At 37.8% G+C, this 22,547-nt stretch overlaps 3 protein-coding genes and 1 non-coding gene across 5 annotated transcripts; 3 read left to right on the plus strand and 1 right to left on the minus strand.

The window, feature by feature from the left end:
• Window positions 1–5,019: 5,019 nt before the first annotated feature.
• Window positions 5,020–11,019, plus strand: LOC131317795 (enhancer of rudimentary homolog). 2 transcript variants are annotated; one of them, XM_058347437.1, is made up of 4 exons: window positions 5,020–5,185; window positions 7,040–7,133; window positions 9,849–9,969; window positions 10,558–11,019. In XM_058347437.1, the coding sequence occupies exons 1-4, from the start codon at window positions 5,183–5,185 to the stop codon at window positions 10,646–10,648; spliced, it is 309 nt and encodes a 102-aa protein (XP_058203420.1). In that variant the 5' UTR covers window positions 5,020–5,182; the 3' UTR covers window positions 10,649–11,019. The 2 variants fall into 2 exon arrangements, with proteins under 2 accessions (XP_058203420.1, XP_058203422.1); XM_058347439.1 differs by lacking the exon at window positions 5,020–5,185 and adding an exon at window positions 6,229–6,253.
• Window positions 11,020–12,810: 1,791 nt separating this feature from the next.
• On the plus strand, window positions 12,811–13,794 carry LOC131317543 (B3 domain-containing protein At5g24050-like). Its single transcript, XM_058347085.1, has one exon. The coding sequence runs from the start codon at window positions 12,811–12,813 to the stop codon at window positions 13,663–13,665; it is 855 nt and encodes a 284-aa protein (XP_058203068.1). The 3' UTR covers window positions 13,666–13,794.
• Window positions 13,795–20,256: 6,462 nt separating this feature from the next.
• Window positions 20,257–20,361, minus strand: LOC131318279 (small nucleolar RNA snoR100). Its single transcript, XR_009197606.1, has one exon. It is a non-coding gene; the product is annotated as a small nucleolar RNA snoR100 (small nucleolar RNA).
• Window positions 20,362–20,873: 512 nt separating this feature from the next.
• On the plus strand, window positions 20,874–21,728 carry LOC131317544 (putative B3 domain-containing protein At3g24850). The gene has a single exon (XM_058347086.1). It carries the CDS (start codon window positions 20,874–20,876, stop codon window positions 21,726–21,728), a length of 855 nt encoding a protein of 284 aa, XP_058203069.1.
• The last annotated feature ends 819 nt before the right edge of the window (window positions 21,729–22,547 follow it).

The raw sequence follows: 22,547 nt of genomic DNA on the forward strand, positions 1-22,547 counted from the left end.
TCTAGATAACCCACTATAATTTCTCAAACCATTTTAAGACCTCACAAGTGAATGCCACAATTAATCTCCTGATTTCTTACCATTTAACATCAAGCCTCTTTTCATAAAAAGAAAACATTCCCCTTTGGTTTCCAAAATAACTTGTGAAAATTCTCGACCTTTATAGGTCAAGCTCCGTTGATTTGCTTGAATACCGGAATCCGTTAATTTGTGCCCAAATATCGGAACCGTTGATTCACTTAGGAATACCGGAGGATTTTTTATAAAAATCCTTTTTTTCAAAACCAAATTCTTTTCTTTTCAAAACTTTGATAAAATTGGTCATTTATTGCTTTGTTCGACAATTGCCATCTCAAGCAAAACAACTCAAACAACAACACAAACTTCTATAACCAATCATAACTTCTTTCATCATGCGAGACATTCAACCATAGTACCACCCCTTGCGTTACAATGAATTCTCTCCACCTGGGTTTCCGCATTACCACACCTTACGTTGCGGGCCCTCTAGAGTCTCCGCATTACTACACCTTGCGTTGCAGGGCCCTCAATTCAAAGGTCACAACTCACACAAACACACATGCGTTATCAATCCATATACAAAAAGTCGACACTTTCCAAAGTCACATCCTTCCATTCGTCATCACACAATATAATACAAACTCGAAACATATCCCATTGTACATCTATATATATATATATTCTAAGTCCACGTTATTCCCCTAAGTCTATTACAACACTCTACATCACATACCAAACCCACAACAACTCCACGACGCACCACTGTCTAGGTCTTAAACGAGAATCTATAGAACGAATACCAAAGGAACCTAAGATGATCAATCAAGACGAAGCATGAAGATACGAGTTACCCTATTCTCTTCTGGACCACTAGGCAAACCCCTATCGACCAACCAAACACCCACGTTATACCTTATAGCTTATGATATTTAATAACGACTCCATAGTACGTCCACCAATCCACCAATCACTACGTCACGTCATAGCGCTTAATAGGTCTATGTCATTCATTGAGACATGTTACAATATCTACTTAAATTAACCATATGCATAAATAGCGTACAAACACTCTAATTATTTAATTCTACACCTTTCTATGTTACAATAGGGCCCAAGGAGACCGATTGGTCAATGAATCTTTCGGGGTACGAACAATCAAGCTTAGAAGTGATTCAAATGTGTTTAGAGAGTGATCCGGGTTCAACGAGCATGAGAAGAGCAAAACGTGTCAAAACTATCCAGAAAATAAGGGGGTATCAATACCCCAAGATGAGGTATTGATACCTGGACGGCTGCTGTCCAGAAAAGACTGAGGTATCAATACCCCGTTTTAGGGTATCAATACCCCAGAATTTTTCAGTGAATTTTCAGACTTCGAAAGGTAAAACCCCAACAACAACAATGAATCAAGGCACGATCTAAGCACACAATCAACTCATAAACACATATAGAGAGTAAGAAATTCCTATCTCAAGCTTACAAGGCCGAAACCCAAGATCCACTAGCGAGGCCTAGCTTTAAAACTAGAAATCCTCCATGAATACTCCTCTCGAAGCTCTATCCAACGAATCACAAGCTTGAAATCACGTCTAAGAGGTGGAACGGAGGTTGATAACCATGGGTTTTGAGTTTTTGGATGAAGTTTTGTGTGATGGAGCAAGAGAGAAAGAGAGGGCCGAATGAGAGGGAGAGAGTCGGCTGGGGAGAGAGAGAGATGAGAGAGATTTTTGATCTCATACAACACACACCCCTTTTATACTAGCACCTAACTCAATTACACTTACACTCTCTCAAACAACAATCCTATCATTTAAACTCCAAATCAAATAAACTCACAATTTTCCCATTTATTCGGTATTCCAGCATTTATAAAACCTTTAAATCATTTTCGAATAATACGGGTCTCTACACTTTTGTATTTCCTTTATTTATTTTCACATTTCTCTCATAATTAAGTATTTATTCTTCATTTGGTTCTATAACTATCTTAGGGCTTGAACATAAGAATCATAGAATCAAAAATTAATTATGATTCTTTATGATAAAATGATCAGAAAAATAAAATTTTCGTAACAGTTCAAATATATTGAAAATTGAAACACTTAATTTTTTAATCATACTTTCTTAATATATAAACTGTCTAAAAAGATTAAGTACTCCAATTTTCAATCCTTTTTGAATCAGTATGAAGATTTTATTTTTCTGATCATTTTATCCTAAAGGGTTATAATTATTTTTTAGTTCTAGAGCTTTCATATGAGAGCCTTAAGAGAGACAAGTGTGAATGCAATCTTTAGGGCTCTTATATGAGAACCTTAGAGTCAAAAATTAATTATGACAATTATTAGAAAAATAAAATCTTCGCACCGGTTCAAACAAATTCAAAATTGGGACACTTAATTTTTTTCGAGTGTTATGACTCAAACAAGGTCTTTGAAATAAAAATATTAAAACAATAGCTAGAGGGTAATCAGTGACTGTTTTGTTTACAAGAGTCACTGTAGCAAAGCTACTCATTTTAGAAAGTGGAGAGGAAGGAAGAGAGTCTCGTGCAAGGCACTTTTTGTCCATTTCCTTTTTTTTGCTCATTACTTTAGTTTTTTTTTTTTTTGAACATGCTCGTTACTTTAGTTTAGAGAGTTGTTTTAAAGAGTCACTGCTTAGTCTTTTGAAGGATCAGACTCCATTCCATTAACACTTTTTTTTATTTCTTTTGGTTTTATCTTTGTTCAACTTTTTTCAGTATTTATTAATTTTATACCTTATTTTTTTACTTTTTCGATTCAACTCGAAAAAATCCTAAAAGTTTTTATTGGAACAAGGTCCCAAATTCCCAATACTCCACTTGTAAAGCAAGTCCGTCGGATACGTCACGCAACGGCTGATTGTTATAATCTGTATTTGATCATTTTCAAAAAAAAAAATTTGATCGAGCTATATTCCCCGTGCCCTCTGGGTTTTCGAATAGTGCAATTATACCCCCCAATGAATTTGTAGTATATTTTTGGCTTTTATATCTCCTAAAAAGTTATGCTAGTGCTTTTAGTACGTAGTTTAAAATTGTTATCACAACTACTCTCATAAGCCGCGCGCAAAGGTAATAAAAGTAGCCCCTAAATTAATTATCTTTGGAATTTTTTCCCAAAATAAATCACCTCTCGGTCCAAAATTTTGATTGTATAAGTCACACTTTTATAGCTTGACAATATTTTATAACTATTATTTTGTTTTCTCAATGTTCACATTGAATATATTGCTTATATTGTGTTTGAAACATGAAGGCACTTTCAATTCAACTCATTGTGCGGAACTTAAGTTATACTTTTCCTGCAAAATCTTAAGAAGAGTGATATCTATGTGATACTTTTGAAATTTTGAAATTTTCGATTGTTTTTGTTTAATGCTTGAGATTAGTGATATTTAAATGATGTTTTTGAAATATTGTATATGTTGCATTGTTTGGAATTTTTTATACAGTAAATGTGTGAAACCCTAAGGTGCTAAACCCTAAGGGATTTCGTTTAAACACATCTCGAAAACAATGTTTTCCCGACTTGTTACTCTGCAAAGAAACCAATGCTTGAAAGGAGTTTTTGGTACCCCTAAAGTATGTAGATCTTGGATCGGTTTGTTCTTTTCAGCAACCTCTTCACGCTTTGATGGACGAAGAAAGATCAGTTTTCGCTATAGAATCCGCCATTCGTTCTGTTGCTGAGTTGAAGGCAATCGACTTGGAAATACTATTTTCAGCAGGATGGGTGGAAAAGAAAGTTTAATTTTGTATTATGCATGTACCATTACTTTTGGAAAAAGTGTATATAAACTATAAAGAGGAAAGGTAAATGGGTGGCTAAGAGTGGCAAGGGAGCTGCTTTTATTGTCAATGATGACATCTTAGCAACCGATGCGCATGTTGTTTGCAAACACACCCGCTTGGCATCTGGGGTGATTGGCAGCATCCCTGTCTCCTTGGGTCCCAAGTAAATACAAGGTCTCGGAACTTTCTCTACTCTCACTTGGGGAAAAAAGAGTTTTCTAACTTGAAGCTGATGCTTTTGATTGTCGACACAATTAACGATGTCTCACTTGTTCAAATTCCAAATCATGTTGCATCTAGAGTCCCAATTATTGAACTTTGCTTCAATTGTAAGGCTGGGGACTCGATCTTTGGGATCGACCACTTGGCCTCCGAGCGTTACACTGTGCGCTTCTCTACTGTTTCATGTGCTAACTGAAAAGCCCATGATAAAGATTTTACTTCTTGCACTCCTCGATCAATTTGTTTTTCTTGATCTTGGTATCCACCATTCCTCGGTGAATGGTGAACCTTTGTGGATTTATAACCTTTCAGACACCGATCAAAAATATTAAGCAACTCATGGATTAGGTCGCATCGAAAAAGACTTCTAAGATTTTTTACCATGGAGATGGTGTGGGGGATTTTGCGTATATGAGTACATAATACCTTTTGTGGGTTTGAAAAAAAAAATGCTCTTTAATATTAGGAGGAAAAATAAGCTTAACGAATAATAATGTTGGTGAAAAATTGACAATTATTATAAAATTAAAAATAAAGAACAACGAAACACAAGGTATGCACTGAAAATAGTTTCTTCGGGAACTATCGGGAAATGAGTTAGTCTTCAAGACTAACAAAATTCTATTGAAGTACTATTTCTCACAACCTTACTTTCACTCTTTTATGGTAGTATTCCTTTGATTTTCTGAATGAATTTTTATAAAGGATTGTGATTTTGGCACTCCAATAATTGATGGAGGAGCTCCAAAACTAAATTATGATGATACACAAAACGACGTCGTTTTGGAGCCCCTCCATCAATTTTTGGAGTGCTAAAATCAATTTCTTATATATATAAAATTGAGGTCCCTATTTATAGATTAAGTCGCAGGGGCTAAACTTGTAATACACGAAACATGAGAGACTAAACTGCAATGGTGCAACAAAAGGCATTGCAGTTTTTTTTTTTTTTTGATCCGCAAAAGGCATTGCAGTTTAGTCCCGCGTAACACTTCCAGTCTCCCACTGCTGGTAAACCCTTCTCTCTCTCTCTCTCTCTCTCTCTCTCTCTCTTCTTCCCGACGCACTTCACCAACCATTCGCCTAGCTCTGGTATTGGCTTCTTCATCGTTGGCTTGTAACATGGTAGTACTCTCTCTCTCTCTCTCTGTCTCTCGCAAGCGGAAAGTACAAATTTTGTTTTTTGTTTTTTTTTTGGTAAGTACAATTTTATCCATATCTCTGATAATGCTGGCTGAGTGTTTGATAATTGTATTCGATATATAGAAACACTGCGTACGAGGGTTTGGCGGCGATTAGGCATGAGTTTAGCAGTGAATAAAAGATTTCATAGGTCCCTGCGTCTTCTAGGGTTTTAATTTTCCGTGTTGAATTAGCGATGGCAAATGGGTGGGTGGGGCCAAAATTGGGTGGTTTGATATGGGTCACGGGTTGGAATGGGTGGGGTGGATATGGGCCAAGATTGAATTGGTTGGATATAGGTGGGTTGGGTACGGTTCAATCAATACCCATGAACCCACTTTTGACCCAATTTTTTTGCCTTGATGTGTTTGACTGGAGCCGAACTCGGTTGATTCTCAGCGGGATAGTGCCTATGGGGCTTCCTAACTCGTCTTTTGTTTCTTCCAAGCGAGAGTTGACTCAGTAGGCTCCAAAACCACCGCTATATCTTATAGTTGCATTTATTAGCGGAAGCAACCTCCACCACGGCCATCCTCAAATATAGTTTGCCGCTCTTGGCTCTCCCCTCTTCATGAACTGCGCACAAAATTTATTACCCCATTTAGAAACCAACTACAACCCATATAAACCATTTATAAACGGGATGGACTAGCATATCCCAATTACAATTATCTAGCGCTAGCCCAGCTGGTTGGGTTTTTGCTGCCTTGTTCCTTTATGTTATCACTAGCTTGTTGTACTTATATGTGTAAAAAATGCAGCCATATTCCCTTTTTCTTCAAAGGTACAGAATGTAGATGCAAATAGGTGATAAACGATTGGAGTTAACTATTTTAAGTTAATATGCAGACATAGTCTCTCAAACAATTGCAAGTTGGTGGAATGTGTCGGTGCCCAATGGAAATGGACAGAGGACAAGATATATGACGCTCACTAGCTTTCAACATGATCTAGTCTGAGCGTAGTGGACAACTAGACATGAATGGCAATAAGAACATATGAATTCAAAAAGTTATGATGAGGAGATGACTCCTTTGCACCCGCCTCTTTTATAAAAACTTCAAGGTCTTACGAAGTTAACTAATATGGAAGAAAGTTTTTGTTCTTGAAAAAATTTCCTTGTCCCTGGCTCTATGCTACTGTCGTCTGATGCCACTCAATGTGATGTTTAGGGAAACACTTGTTTATACTCCCACTATTCTTTTTTAAGTGTCCACTACAGTTTTGCATGTCATTTTCAATTGCTTATATACATCAATGTATATTGTTAAAAATATGTAATATGGATCTTGTTTGATAGATCTCAATTTTTTCTATAATACAATGATTTTAAAAACAAAAAAATATTCATCGAGAGATATGAGCCATTGAAAATGACTCACAGAACCGTAGTGGACATTTAAAAAGGGACAAAGGGAGTAATTCTTTTAGTCCTCCCTTCATTTTTAGTGCGTGTGGGTTTTTTCTTCGTTTTTGTGACTCTTTTTTCTACTGTAGTTACCTAGAACATAGAATTTGGTCATACGTAGCTAAAGGTGGGAGGTGGTGGCATTTTAGTTATCATTAACGATGTTGTGGGGTTTTTTTATTTTTTTTATTTTCAAAGATACAATGTGTGCATGATTCTCGAGTTCCTTCTGTCATGCTAAGTTGTTGCCCCCTTTTGAATCTAGGTGACCATAAATCATTGGAATCTTAGTTTTTAGGACTTGTTTTTCAATTGCTCGTTCATCCTTAATTAGATTTTACCTTCGTCATTTTGTTGTTTGTTGTCTTCCGACTCTTCCCTTGTTGCAGGCCAATAGGCACACCATTATCCTGATGCAGACTTCTCAAAACAGAGCAACTAGAACATTTATGGATTATGATTCAATAAGTCAGGCAATGGACGGTATTTATGCTTACCCTTTTCTATAACCATCATCAGTTTTGATATCACACGTACTGATTTTGCCTTCTTCAAGACTTAAATCGTTTGCTAAATTAATTATGAGATCTATTGATATAGATTGCTTTAGCGCTACCATTAAGATTGTCTAGTGGCTTGTGCGTTGTGATGAACATTTTAGTCCACAGTACTCTAGAGTGCATACGTAATGACCACATTTGCATTTTATTCATGTGTTGGTGCTTCCTAACTTGACAAGGGAACAATGACTTCGTTTTTTCCCTTTTTTGGCGCCTTATGTTTTTCTCGCTTACTCTTTGTTGTTTAGAGGCTTTAATCTTCTTGGGTTTTGTTTTTATATTCCAATATCTGTACTTTGTTATGATACGACTTTGATTTTCAAGGGGTTTGTGCCTTGTTCGGATCACAATTTGAAAATTTTTGGGTTTGGTTTTGGGGTATGGAGTGGAGAGAGAAAATTAGGGTAATAATTGGAGATAGAGGTAATGAGTGGAGAGAGATAGAGAGAGTAATGATTGGAGATAGGGGTAATGAGTGGAGAGAGAAATGAGAGTAATGATTGGAAGTAGGGGTAATGAATGTTTTTGGAGTTGGAGTTTTTTTTCCAAATTGTGATCTGAACGAGGCGTTAGTGTGTCGTTTTGCCGAGTCATTAATTTGTTGCTGATGCAAAATTATGTGTTGCTTTTGGTGAATGTAATGTTGTTTTTGGAGTTGTTGCTGATGCAAAATTATGTGTTGCTTTTGGTTAATGTAATGTTGTTTTTGAAGTTTTGACAGGAACACTAAAATGCATTTTAAGAAGATAAGTAGTAGGCTAATGTCATTATACACTAGACCCTTGGGCTTTGGCCAATGTTATGCACTTTAAATCGTTCTCTCTTGTGAGAACACCTAGAACATAAGTTGCTCTATACTGAGCTCCGTAACGTACATTGAATGTTAAGAGAAGTTTGGATTTATGAACAAACCCGTGGCTAGTAAAAACAAGAAACATATGAAGAAAACTTATTCTAGGCATAACAATCTGCATAAGCATTATTCTATCTATGAAGTACGATACAAAGATGTCCACAAAAGCTCAAGAATGGTGAGGAATGAGTTTAATTTCAAGTGTTAAGTACTTATGTTTAGGAATTAGCTAGTAGCTTAGGAGCCTTAATTTCAACTTTTCAATATGTTTCAATACATCACGAAAGTTTCCAATACTATGTCAAAACTCTTTATTGGATGGCCCCGACTTTTTGTGTTCTCTCATTTCCCTTTTTGCACTTCTAATATCTAAAAATTTCATTTCTGCATGAAGCATTCTAATGTTCTCTCATTAATCTGTTGTATGAAGCATGGATGCGGATATTGGTACATGTATAATGCAACGAGGATATGCAAATTTTAAAATTTTTGGAAGTGGATGATACTACTTTACCCCAAAGGCCCAACTGTTTTCTTCATCTCTAAGAAGTACGGAAAGTACCAAGAAACTAAAACTCTATTTTATCATATAAACTTTATCTTTAATGTTATGCAAGAATCCTACTAGTAATTTCATTTCCTTTATACTTTGGACGTGTGATGTAGAGCATTCGATACTTACCCAGTAATGAATCTAGAATTTCCAATTGTGGATCAGAAACATATCTGCATGTATCTGAAGAGTGTGTGATGGGGAACGTGACAAATTGTTTGTACTTGATCCAGGAGCATATAATATGGATGGCGAAAATGCGACGACAACATTTGTTGCTGCTACGGCCATTGAACTGATGTCACATATTTACCCTTTAAGTTGACGCCATGTATCGAGTAATAAGTACTCCCCGTGCCTTCCCACTCTAAAACTTTTTATCATCCGCAAGCAGTGTGCATTACCGTCAACCAACGCCGGGCAAATGCCCCAAAACGTAGCCATTAATAAACCACCAAATCTATGCATAAAGTTGGCCAAAATCTCTGCAAGTTAAAACCGACAGCCATAAAATCCATAAATGGAATCCTTAGAAAGAATCGCCCACCTCCACCTACCAAACTGACCGCAATAGATAAACGACGGAGAAAATATGTATTAGATTAGATAGAGAAACCAAGAGATTAATTTCCATCACCATAACCAACACCCCATACATGCTACCCACGACCATCCATCTATATGGTTGATCTGGGTTTATAGTTGGAAAAGGAAAGATTGATGGGAAAAAGTGTGGCGATAGTGAATTTATAGTGATCGCCTGATTGAAATTTGAAATTTGAATGGTGGATGGCTAATCTTGTCTATATTGGAAGTTTAGTGGAGCGAGAGGGTGCATGTGGAGATGAGTGGGCAGTGGTTCAGTTGGGGAGAAGAAAAAGAGGGATAATTGAAGTCATAGTCGCGTGAGGCTGTTCGAGATGGTCAACTCAAAGGGAAAATATGTGATTTCAGTAGAATGGTTGTGGCCTAAATCTAGATGATTTTTTAGGCATCCCCTAAGCATTGTCTTTTTATTATTTTCTAGGAAAAACGGAAGAGAATTTGGACAGGTAGGTTATACCTTGACATTTTTGACTACCTATAAATGTCCACTTTTTGATGGATCATTTGAAATTTGATGTAGCTAATACATTGCTCTCTGTATCCTGAATCCATTCATTGGTTTCTGTATATTTCTGATGCAATATTATGTGCTTCATGAGAGGTGATTTACTGCTGTGCATCCCCAGGTATTTGTGGACTTTATGAAAGGAAACTTAAGGAGCTAAATCCAGCCATGAGAAACATTACTTATGATATTGCAGATCTCTACAATTTCATGGATGGCCTTGCAGACTTGAGTGCACTAGTGTAAATCTCTCTCTCTCTCTCTCTCTCTCTCACACACACACACACACACACACACACACCCCCGCACACCCACCCACACACACCCTGAGCGCACTAACAGACACACACACGCTCACTCACATTCACACACACATTTAGAGCAGTCAATGCCATGTAACCGTTTTGGGGCCAGTTGCATGGTTAAGGACGCTATGCTTAAGGGTTTTTCCCCCAAAAAAGAGACAAGGAAAATTCTGAGTGATGTTTCTGTTATACTTTGAATGTTTTGAGAGCGCAGGATTTTTGGTCACTTCAGAGTCCCTGACTGGGGTAGGGGATCACAAAACAACATTTGCGAATGTAGACCTCTATTTCTTTTATTGTTTTTGATACGTTCCTAAAGGGTCTCTTTCTTTGCACAAAAACGAGCAAACCAATGACGAGAAACATTTGTGATCTCTTGACTTAGATACTGTGACAGAGGTTACGGATATTGGCCTGTTGCCAATTCATGCATGCTTAGAGAGATCTTATGCTCCCTTTGGTACCTAACTAATGCACAATCTTGCATTCCGGATTATGGGTATTTCATTCATTCTGGCTTTGCAGTTACGACCACTCGATTCAAGCTTACCTACCCTACGACCGTCAGTGGATTAAGCAGCGGACATTCCGACACCTAGAGAAATTGGCACATTGATATGTTACAAACCCTTGATGTATCTAACTATTTCTACAAGAATCTTTCGATGGCTTTTACAGTATTACAGGAGAGGAAACTGGTATGAACTGCGATGTTGGCGTCATGTATGGCATCCATCTGCTGCTCTGTAGGCTGTCTGTTATTAGTGCGAAATTGTTTCGCTCCTATGCATATGTACACTGCAATAGCGGTGTGTTGTTGGAAGAAGTCAAGCTATTGTTGCTAAATCAGGGTATTGTATAATTTCACACTTGTATTGGAATCCTGGCCTTATTGTTTACTTAGGATGATTGTATGTACCTCTTATGAAACCGAGTTTGGATGGTTATTATCTGAAGAAGGCTTCTGCGTCGAATTTGAACCCTTCATCGCTGATTGTCCCTTCCTCATGTCATTCTGTTTCGCCAAATTTTTTCGTATCATGTCTGGGTGATGATGAAAATAGCGACTCCACCTATATATTTATTTCTTTGTTTCCTGTATATTACGGAGTAGTAATATTAGTGATCACATATTCTGAAAATTTGGAGGTATGAATTTTTTTCCCCTTCCTCTTCATTGTTTAGTTGCATGTTTTGATATTTTCAGTTTGGGAATATTTGAGAAATGTGCAATTTTTTTAAACTCCAGAGGAAAATGTTTTGTTTTTTTGTCAAAATTTGCAACCTTAGGTCTATTTAGAATGGTCCTCCTTACATTATAGTTTGTTTTTGGTCTAGTCAAAAGTAATGAAAAGTTTAAGAGCACATCATTTTATTATGTGAACTAGGAAAGAAGACGATAATTTTTTTTGGCCAAATGATAAGAGGTTAGTATATGTTCAATTACTATGAAGGTCAACCTCATGTCCATAGGAATTGAACCATAGACCTCACACTTTTAAAGGAGCACTACATAACCATCGTATTAGTGGTTTTCGATTAGCTTGGATTTTTTAATAGATGGAAGCATGGATACCTCACTTTTAAGTTAAACATGGGTTTGCCAGGGCTCAAAGTATTTGTATTCGTTCCCCTAGACTTCGCTTTGATGACCTCCTTACATCAAAATTGGAAAGTCAGAAATGCTAATGTCAGCTTTATTTCGTTAACATTACAATTTCCCAAGACGATTTTATATAAAGAAAATTGCTTCAACAATACAGAATTTTGCAAATTTTAGGGAAAATCGGGCCTTAATGTTGGTGCAGCAGGTCAGGAGAGTTTGCTCTGTGTCCATACATAGGCACTCCAACCCCCTTCACGAGAGTGATCGACGAGTCCGATTCCGGCGTCTTGATTCCAGACAGCTTTTCTTTTGTATTTTGTATTTTGTTTGTTATTTTTTTTTAATTTTCAGACCGGTAGTGTCCACTTTTATTGTATTGTGTTTTCTTTTAGATTGTTCGTCGAAAAAAAAAAAATCATTTTCCATGTCAACCTGCCTTTGGATTGGATTTTGGTCCAAATATCAGCAGTAGAGAAATTGGCGCATTTATCTATAAATTAAAAAAAAATAACAGCAGAACCCATCTAATTCCTAATTAGAATACCACCGAAGTTATGGCTCCCTTGTACCTCTAAGAACCAAGGAGCTAAAAGGATGTTTTGCTCAAATAGGGCAAGCCTATAGACAATGAATTTCTGTGCATATTATTATACTTCCTTCATTTATTGTCAGGAATTAGGACATGACGGACCAAAAAAAAACCCTAGTAATATGAAAGAGATCCTAAAAAAACCCTAATTTTGACCGTTGGGACACAGAGATATCTATCCCCTTCACTTTAGTATCCCAACCGAAATCGGAATTACTTTCTGTTTCACGAAAACTTGATCTTCCTAATTGAGAAACTTCACACCCAAGAAATCAAAATCCAAATCACACCCAGTTTAGAATCTCTCACTTCTAACTTCTTCCCAACTCCAAAACCCAAGTCTTACACAAACCCCACTTCTATTCAACTTAGGTTTCCAGAGAGAGAGAGAGAGAGAGAGAGAGAGAGAGAGAGAGAGAGAGAGAGAGAGAGAGATGCAATCATATAAAGATATGCCGTATCTTATGATTCTCATAACCAAATAAAAAACATCTCCGCTCCTCTGTTTCCATCATTCTCATTCACAAAAATTTCATACTCTGTTCTTTTCTGTCGAGTGTTGAACAACTAGTAGAAGGAAAGAATGGACCACGATTCCGGGTATGATTACTCTAAACTCGATAGGCTTTTGAAGGAAACTAAAGAGTGGCTTCTCCAACTGGATAGCAGGAAAAGGTTGAATGTCGTTCGGGAGATTTTCAAGAACCCTCATTACGATGAGTCTGATGTATACATCCTCTGTCTCAACGAGTATCAAATACCGTCTGATCATAAACCACCTGAGCCTAGAAACCCTTCCAAGATTCGGTTCTTGATGAGCGGAAGGCAACCCACCAAACCCGTTAGGGAGGATGAAAACGCGGGCAAGAAAACTCAAAAAACAGGTCGAAAAAGGCCACGGGGCAGTAGTGATTGTGAGTTTGGTGATGAAGAAGAAAAGTACAGAGCGATCAAGAAGAGGGCGAACATGAAGAAGGTGAACAACTTGGTTCGAAAAAGGAAGGTTGTTTTACAGGAAATCACACCAGACCTGCCTGATGAATTCAAGGAAAGAATCCGAAATCTTGGGGGAGCCAAAGCTACTTTGGTAATTCAAAAGGTACTCGAAGGCACGGACGTGAGCGCTCGCCATGGGCGCCTCTCTCTCCCGCGAGGTAAACTCGTAGACAAGGAGTTTCCAAGTGGGGAAGGGATCAATGGGAAGGATGTTGCGGAGATAGAAGCGCAGCTTATTGCAGAGAACGGAAAGGAACACGAGATCAATATAAGGCAGTGGAACATGAAGAACAGAATATATAATGTGGTGAAAGGGTGGAATGAGGTTGTGAAAGAACACAAACTGTGCAAGGATTTGCTAGTCCAACTTTGGTCATTTAGAGTAGAGGGAAACCTCTGGTTTGCACTTGTTAAACTCTGGAAGGTAAAGGAACAAGATTGATTAGTTCTCCTGCTGTAAGTATTGGGAGAATCATAGGGAAAATCTTCAGCCTTTGGATTTTTGTCCAGTTCTTATTTAGCAGCACAAGGGGGTGTGTCCCCTTTCAGTGTTTTGTTAAATACTGCATATCCTTTAATGAACTTATGATCGTTTGCGAGACATTAACTTGTCATTTTGGAAATTGCAGTGGTTGGTTCATTCGAATCGCTACTTTTCTTGGAATAACTATTCCTTCATCTTTCAACGTGCTTGGTTGTGTTTTCCTCTTACTGTCGATTCTCTTTTATCTTCTCTTCCCTTTTGAAACTGTGTTTTCGTTTGGATGTTGGGAAAACGAAAAAGAATAGCATATATAAAATTCCATGTGTCAATATTGGGTGTTGTTCTTCTGATATACCTTTTGTGATTGCCAATATTGGGTGTTGTTCTTCTGATATTCTTGTTGCTAAATCCATTATCCTGCCAATGGTACTTCAACACTTGTTGCACCATTTTTATAGTTGAAAGTTCGAGAAGCACATGAATTACGCCCAAATCTGATAAATCTTAAGTCTTTACTCACAGTCACAGAGTTGTTACGTGTAAGGCATGTTGCCCATAATTAAGGAATAATGGAACATGTCATATCAACGGAGTCCCCTTGGCCCTTAGGAATAGTGATCCACAAAGTATATGGTCTAACCATAGTTACGTACCGGTGAAATATGACAAACACTACCCCAAAAGATTCAGTAAGCTACTGAAGCTATCAGTAGTGTTGATCAAACTAGTATGAAGAGCGTTTGGCAGGCTTCTTATGTTTCCCAACCAGTGGTTCATAGGGTCGAGAGAATCTTGAAACGATAGTGGTTTTCGGACATTGAGCATGGCAAAATGTATCCCCTTTCATAACTGGCATTTTCAGTAGAATTTCAATGTTAGTTAGCTGCAAGCAAGGTGAGATCATAAATTAATGATGCAAGTGAGTGATCACAAGTGAACTCTTTTGCGAGAATCTAGCACTGATCATACTCAATTCAAAGGAGACCAGCATGTAAATGTTATTCATTTCATCGATCTGAGAGGCAAAAGGAAAAGACCATAATATAAGCAGGAAAGCCTGCTTATTAGAAGTACTAGCCTCGGTTAATGGATCCATGATTTTTTTTCATGCGTCGTATTATTCTTTTTGTAGATTATAGCTGTTTGACTGCTATTGTAAGTGTAGTCACTCAAGCAAGATACACATATTGCTAAAGTAGATTACCTTTTGTTCACCGCACGCCTATCTCTAATGTCGAGACAAATCAACATGAAATTCATAAGGGAGGAAGGAAGATGCTTGACCGATTCCTAGACCTAAAATAATGGATTACCCCAAGTGTAGGGCTGAGACCGATATAGCACAATACCGGGTAAGACCGGAGTCGAATCCACAAAGACGGTAATGTGTGCTGACTAAAAACTCGGGTTGTTACTAATTTAAACGGGCTCTTGGGTAGCCACCCTTTGTCGTTTTATAAAGAGATTAACTAAAATTTAGAAATTAATTGTATTTTTCAAATAATTAGAAGGAAGGTACGGTCGTAGGGTTCATAACACTCGCAACCAGTTTCGGACTTATCTGTTCTGTTCGGTGTTCTTAAAAATATTTGATTTTAGAGAGAAAAAGCTACTCCGAAAGATGCGAACCTTTGTGGTCGCCGTTTACCCATACGTTCTGCTTCTGCTTTGTAGTCGTAAAGGTAGGGTCGCCGTTTACCCATACGAAGCAGAACGTATCCGACCTAGCCACGGTGTACTAATCATCCCGCGACCCTACCTTTACGACTACTCACTCAACATCAAATAAAAAACGAAAGAAACCCTAGATTGAAACATGCTTCCGAATACGAAATAAACAGAATAAACAGATTATATAAGTTCCAACAAACAACTTTAATAAATGACGAAAATTAATACGAGTTACCGAAGTGCGAGTATTTAAACAAACGAAGAAAACTTCAAATGAAAAATTCTGGAAAGAAAAACGAACATCTAAATGCTTCCAAAATAAAATCCTAACCAAAGAAAATGGCACTCGGCAGTCCCGTTCTTCATTCTTTTCCGCCGCCTTGTTCTTTGATTTCGGCAGCCCCCAAATCTTGTCGTTTCATCTGTGGGCATGTGTATATATATATCAAGCCAAAAACCCTTCTTTCCTTTTTTAATTCTAATAATTCCCAGTCGGGGCCACACTTCTACTGACCGACCTAATTCCCAATTGATCCAAAAGCCATTATTATCCTTTGTAGTCATGCCCATGGACTACTTAAGTTTATAGCAAAATTCTTGACTTTGTATTGACCTCAAACGGACCACCTTCAATCACCATATAATATTTTAATTTCTCACTTCTTGCACTAAATCCTCTAAATACCTACAATACACAAATTAAGCATTAAACTCTAAATAATAATATAAATGAGACGTAACAAAGATAAATTAGGTGGCGCTAATGTGAACATTTACGCGCCTATCAAGAGTTTCTTGTCCACGCGGCAAAATGGAAATCAAGTTTCGCGGATAGAATCGAGGATCATTGACAAGGGAGGATTGGAATATGGGCTATGCTGAAGTCAGTCAGTTATGCCTTAGAGATTGTCAACGAACGTTAGTGTTGTGTACAATCTTCTTTTGGGGTGAAAGGAACTTTTAGAGCATCTCTAGCTTTCACCCATATTTTTTCTCAAATTTGAGTCAAATTTTGGGCAAAAACCTATTTTGGGTAGACACATCTCCAACCATCAAACCCAAATTTTACGCATCTCCCTCTTTTTCTCTCTCTCTAACTAGCCGTTGGAGAAATGGGTCAAGGCAAAAGTTGTCTCAGATTTGGGCAAAAAAATGGATAAAACCCAAAATGGGGAAGGGTTTGGGTCAAAGATTGGAGAGAGATTTTTGTGATTTTTGCCCCATTTTTAAATTTGAGTCTTAAAATGGGTCAAGGCTGGAGATGCTCTTAGAGACCCATAAACTCTGCAAAGATATGTTAGTGCAGTTGTGGTCATTCAAAGTACAGGGAAATCTCTGGTTTGCTCTTGTTAAAGTTGGATCTGGGGAAAATCAAGACCTCGGAGAGGTGGTTGATGAGAACTAGCACTAATCCATCGGAGAGTGTTTGGTAAATTGGTTCTTTGTATGATTATTATGCTTAAGATCTGTTCACATAGAGTGGCTATTAATGTAGAGTTGTTTTTCATTTCGTTTTTCAATTTTGTTTTCCTTTTCGTTTTTCAATCTGATCACTTTTGGATATGTCATTCATAATTTGGGAATGAGAAGAAAACATTTGATGCACTATGCCTTGAATTGGAATCAACTTTCATTTTATGGTTAATGCTGCATATTATTACAGCAGAAGAACTATATGGCAGATTATGTTTGCAAGGGCTCAAAATATTTGTATTTGTTGTCACGCCCACGATTTTCAACATAAAATAAATAATCCATTTCAAGAAATGATCTTCGCATATTACTGATTATACCCCAAAGAGAGTTCCCAAAATGATCATTTACAAACTAAATCCCCAAGTTTAAAAATTTACAATGTTGGCACCACGGCCAAAATTTCATATCTAGTTAAAGTGAGTAAATTTAGAGGTTACATAATATTTGAAATTAAAATACTTCAAATGAATTTACATTTTCATCTTTCCAAGTGATCATACAAAAGACGATGAAATCAATTCTCGGGCGGCTTTTAAAAGAGATGGAATCAAGCATGTGCACCATGCACTCCGCGTCAATATCCTTGAGATGTACCTGAAAATGATAGGTTGAGCTACACTAGCCCAGTAGAGAATTCTATACCCAAGCTATATGTAAATGTGATGAAACATGCGAAGGGAATGAATGATTTTCAATAAAAGAACAAGAGATACAAAGGGGCACCATATTGGACTAACGGACAACGACTATGGAATTCAATGCGTCTAAGAGATATCCCTAACCATTCGTACCGCAACTAGGAGCAGCTTTATGCATAAATTAATCTAATCAACCCAATACCGTTCCTCAAATCATCATTTTAAGATTCCTCGAATGACTGCCACCTTTATTTTCCTCATTTCTTACCATTTACTATCAAGCCTCTTTTATAAAAAGAAAATATTTTCTTTTGGTTGCCAAAATAACTTTGAGAAAACTCTCGACCTTCATGGGTCAAGCTCCATTGATTCGCTTGAATACTGGAATTTGTTGATTTGTACCCAACTACCGGAACCGTTGATTCGCTTAGGAATACCGGAGGATTTTTCATAAAAATCCTTTTTCCAACACGAAATTCCTTTCTTTTCAAAACTTTGATAAAATCGATCATTTATTCCTTTGTTCGACACTTACCATCTCAAGCAACAAACAACTCAAACAACAACACAAACTTCTATAACCAATCATAACTTCCTTCATCATGCGAGACATTCAACCGTATTATCACCCCTTGCGTTACAGTGAATTCTCTCCACCTAGGTTTCCGCGTTATCATACATTGCGTTGCGGACCCTCTAGAGTCTTCGCATTACCACACCTTGCATTACAAGACCCTCAATTCAAAATTATCAATTTACACACACACACACACACACATTATGAATCCACATACAAGAAGACAACATTCCCAAGGTCACATTCTTTCATTCATAATCACACAAAGTTTAACAAACCCATAAACACGTCCCCTTATACATAAATAAATACCTTAAGCTCAAGTTGTTCCTCTAAGTCTATCACGATATCCCACGTCATGCATCGAACCCACTAATGACTTTACAACGCATCACCCATTAGGTTCTATACTAAAATTCTGTAGAACGAGCACTAAAGGAAGTTTGAAAGATCAACAAGGCGAATGAGGAGGATACGAATTACTCTATTACCATTTAGACTATTTGATAGGTCCTTATCAACCAACCATGCACCCTACGATATACTTTACAGCCTACGATATTCAATAATGACTCCATAGTACGTTTCTCAATTCACCAATCATCCCGTCATGTTATAGCACTTAATAGGTCTATATCGATCATTGAGACATGCTACAACATCTACTTCAATCAACTAAATGCGTAAATAAAGTACGAGTATCCTAATCATTTAATTCTACACTTTTCTAAGTTATGACGAGAGTCCAAGGAGATCGATTGGCCAATGAATCTTTCGAGGTACGAACAATCAAGTTTAGAAGTGATTTGAAGCTATTCAAAAGGTGTTTAAGGTGTTCGGAGTTCAAACGGGCACAAGAAGAAACAAATGAACCAAATCTATCCGGAACAGAAGGGGGTATTGATACCCCCAATAAAGGTATTTGTATCTGGCCAGAATCTGGTCCAGAGGAGAGTGGGGTATCGATACCCATTTTGAGGGTATTAATACCACGGAGTTTTTTTGTAAATTTTTAGTTTTTCAACAACAAAATCCCAACAACAAAGGACGAATCACGGCACGATCAAGGCACATAATCAACCCATAAATAAATAGAGAGAGTAAGTAATCCTTACCTCAAGTGGTTTGAATGAGACCCAAGCCATTTGATCGAAGTCCAAGCGAACCCTAGACCTCCAAAGCTCCGAAATCGACTAAGAACTTCCCTCCAAGCTTGACCCACGAAATTTTGAGCTTGAGAACATGATTGGAAGGCCGAAGGGTGGTTGATCTTTAAGGATCTTGGAGGAGTTTTGAGTGAGAGAGAGAGAGAGAGAGAGAGAGAGAGAGAGAGAGAGAGAGAGAGAGAGAGAGAGAGAGAGAGAGAGAGAGAGAGAGAGAGAGAGGGGATCCTATATATACTATTATATCCTTTAATCACACACCCAATCCCTTAAGTTTCAATCCCCTCATTTCAACCCCTAATTTAAATAGCCACCAAATAAATCATGTTCTCCTAATTAGCCAATTAATAAACATTTCAATAATTAAAAAAAATTTACGGGTCTCTACGTTTGTTCCCCTAGGCTTTGCTTTGATGACTTCCTTACATCAAAATTGGAAAGTTACAAATGCTAATGTCGCTTTATTTCGTTCACATTACAATTTCCTAAGACGATTTTATAACAAGAAAATTGCTTCACAATACAGAATTTTGCAAATTTTAGGGAGAACGGGGCCTTAATGTTGGTGCGGCGGGTCAGGAGAGTTTGCTCTGTATCCATACCTAGCCACTCCAACCCCCTTCACAAGAGTGATCGAAGGGTCCGACTCCGGTGTCTTGGTTCCAGGGGGCTTTACTTTTCTTTTGTATTTTGTATTTTGTATTTTGTTTTTGTTTGTTGTTTTTTTTTTTTAAATTTTTGGACCGGTAGTGTCAGCTTTTATTGTACTGTGTTTTCTTTTATATAATAGTATAAGGGATGATCTTGTCCGTTGAAAAAAAAATACATTTTCCATGTCAACCTGGCTTTGGACTGGATTTTGGTCCAAATAAATCTCTCTTTGGCTTAATAACAGTAGTAGAGAAATCTGTGTATTTATCTAGGAATTAGGACAAAATAACAGCAGAACCCATCTAATCTCTAATCAGAATACCACCGAAATTGTGATCCCTATGTACCTCCAAGAACCAAGAAGTTAAAAAAACGTTTTGCTGCGGAATCATGCTCTCAAACCAAAGCCAAAAGGCATAAAATATGGCAAGCCTAGAGACAATCAATTTATGTGCACGTTATTATGCTTCCTTCATTTATTGCCGGGAATTAGGACACGACGGAAAAAAAAAAAAAAAAAGCCCTTAGGAATTACGAAAGAGATCCTCAAAAAAAAAAACCCTGATTTTGACCGTTGGACAGAGAGATATCCCCTTCACTTTAATATCCCAACCGAAATCGAATTGGCTTTCTGTTTCACGAAAACTTGAACTGCAATAATTTCCTAATTGAGAAACTTCATACCCAAGAAATCAAAATCCAAATCACACCCAGTTTAGAATCTCTCACTTCTAACTAGTTCGCAACTCAAAAACTTCACACCCAAGTCTTCCACAAACCCCAATTCTATTCAACTTAGGTTTCCAGAGAGAGAGAGAGAGAGAGAGAGAGAGAGAGAGAGATGCAATCATATTAAGATATACCGTATCCTATGATTCTCATAACCAAATAAAAAACAACTCCGCTCCTCTGTTTCCATCATTCTCATTCACAAAAATTTCATACTCTGTTCTTTGCAGTCGAGTGTTGAACAACTAGTAGAAGGAGAGAATGGACAACGATTTCGGGTACGATTACTCTAAACTCGACAGGCTTTTGAAGGAAACTAAAGAGTGGCTTCTCCAACTGGATAGCAAAAAAAGGCTGAATGTCGTTCGGGAGATTCTCAAGAACCCTCATTACGATGAGTCTGATGTATACATCCTCTGTCTCAACGAGTATCAAATACCGTCTGATCATAAACCACCTGAGCCTAGAAACCCTTTCAAGATTCGGTTCGTGATGAGTGGAAGGCAACCCACCAAACCCGTTAGGGAGGATGAAAACGCGGACAAGAAAACTGAAAAAACAGGTCGAAAGAGGCCACGGGGCAGTAGTGATTGTGAGTTTGGTGGTGAAGAAGAAAAGTACAGAGCGATCAAGAAGAGGGCGAACATGAAGAAGGTGAACAACTTGGTTCGAAAAAGGAAGGTTGTTTTACCGGAAATCACACCAGACCTGCCTGATGAATTCAAGGAAAGAATCCGAAATCTTGGGGGAGCCAAAGCTACTTTGGTAATTCAAAAGGTACTCGAAGGCACGGACGTGAGCGCTAACCACGGGCGCCTCTCTCTCCCGCGAGGTAAACTCGTAGACAAGGAGTTTCCAAGTGGGGAAGGGATCAATGGGAAGGATGTTGCGGAGATAGAAGCGCGGCTTATTGCAGAGAACGGAAAGGAACACGAGATCGATATAAGGCAGTGGAACATGAAGAACAGAATATATAATGTGGTGAAAGGGTGGAATGAGGTTGTGAAAGAACACAAACTGTGCAAGGATTTGCTAGTGCAACTTTGGTCATTTAGAGTAGAGGGAAACCTCTGGTTTGCACTTGTTAAACTCTGGAAGGTAAAGGAACAAGATTGATAAGTTCTCCTGCTGTAAGTATTGGGAGAATCATAGGGAAAATCTTCAGCATTTGGATTTTTGTCCAGTTCTTATTTAGCAGCACAAGGGGGTGTGTCCCCTTTCAGTGTTTTGGTAAATACTGCATTCCCTTTTATGAACTTATGATCGTTGCGAGACATTAACTTGTCATTTTGGAAATTGCAGTGGTTGGTTCATTCGAATCGCTACTTTTCTTGGAATAACTATTCCTTCATCTTTCAACGTGCTTGGTTGTGTTTTCCTCTTACTGTCGATTCTCTTTTATCTTCTCTTCCCTTTTGAAACTGTGTTTTCGTTTGGATGTTGGGAAAACGAAAAAGAATAGGATATATAAAATACCATCTGTTAATAATGGGTGTTGTTCTGTTTCTCCACAAAATGCTTCGAAACCGAATTGGCAAATGTGTTGCGGGCGTGCCAGGACAGGTCTGCTGTCCAAGTTGTTTTCAAGGCCTTCGTGCCTCAAAAATCTGACTTCTTTCAAATGATAGTGCTAGGCCCAAAGGGTAAGGCCTCGTGATGATTCGTTGTTCGCCTTTGCTGGATAAGGACTTAAATATTTCCTAACTGTTGTTAGAAAATGGATAAAAGAAAAAGAAAGGATTGAAAGGTAAATAAGAAATGAAAACAAACTTTATTAATCGGTTTAACAAAGTTTGGATACAAGGAAGTGAAAGGAAATAAAATCTAGTCCGTGCTAGATTGAACGGGAAAGTAAAGACAATGAAAAGATAAATTGGGTAAGCCGTGGGCTTGAAGGTCGTGGACCATTGCCAAGGCCTTCAATTCTTGCATTTA

This window comes from Rhododendron vialii, chromosome 2a (genome assembly GCF_030253575.1).
Source record: "Rhododendron vialii isolate Sample 1 chromosome 2a, ASM3025357v1".
NCBI classification, from domain to species: Eukaryota; Viridiplantae; Streptophyta; class Magnoliopsida; order Ericales; family Ericaceae; genus Rhododendron; species Rhododendron vialii.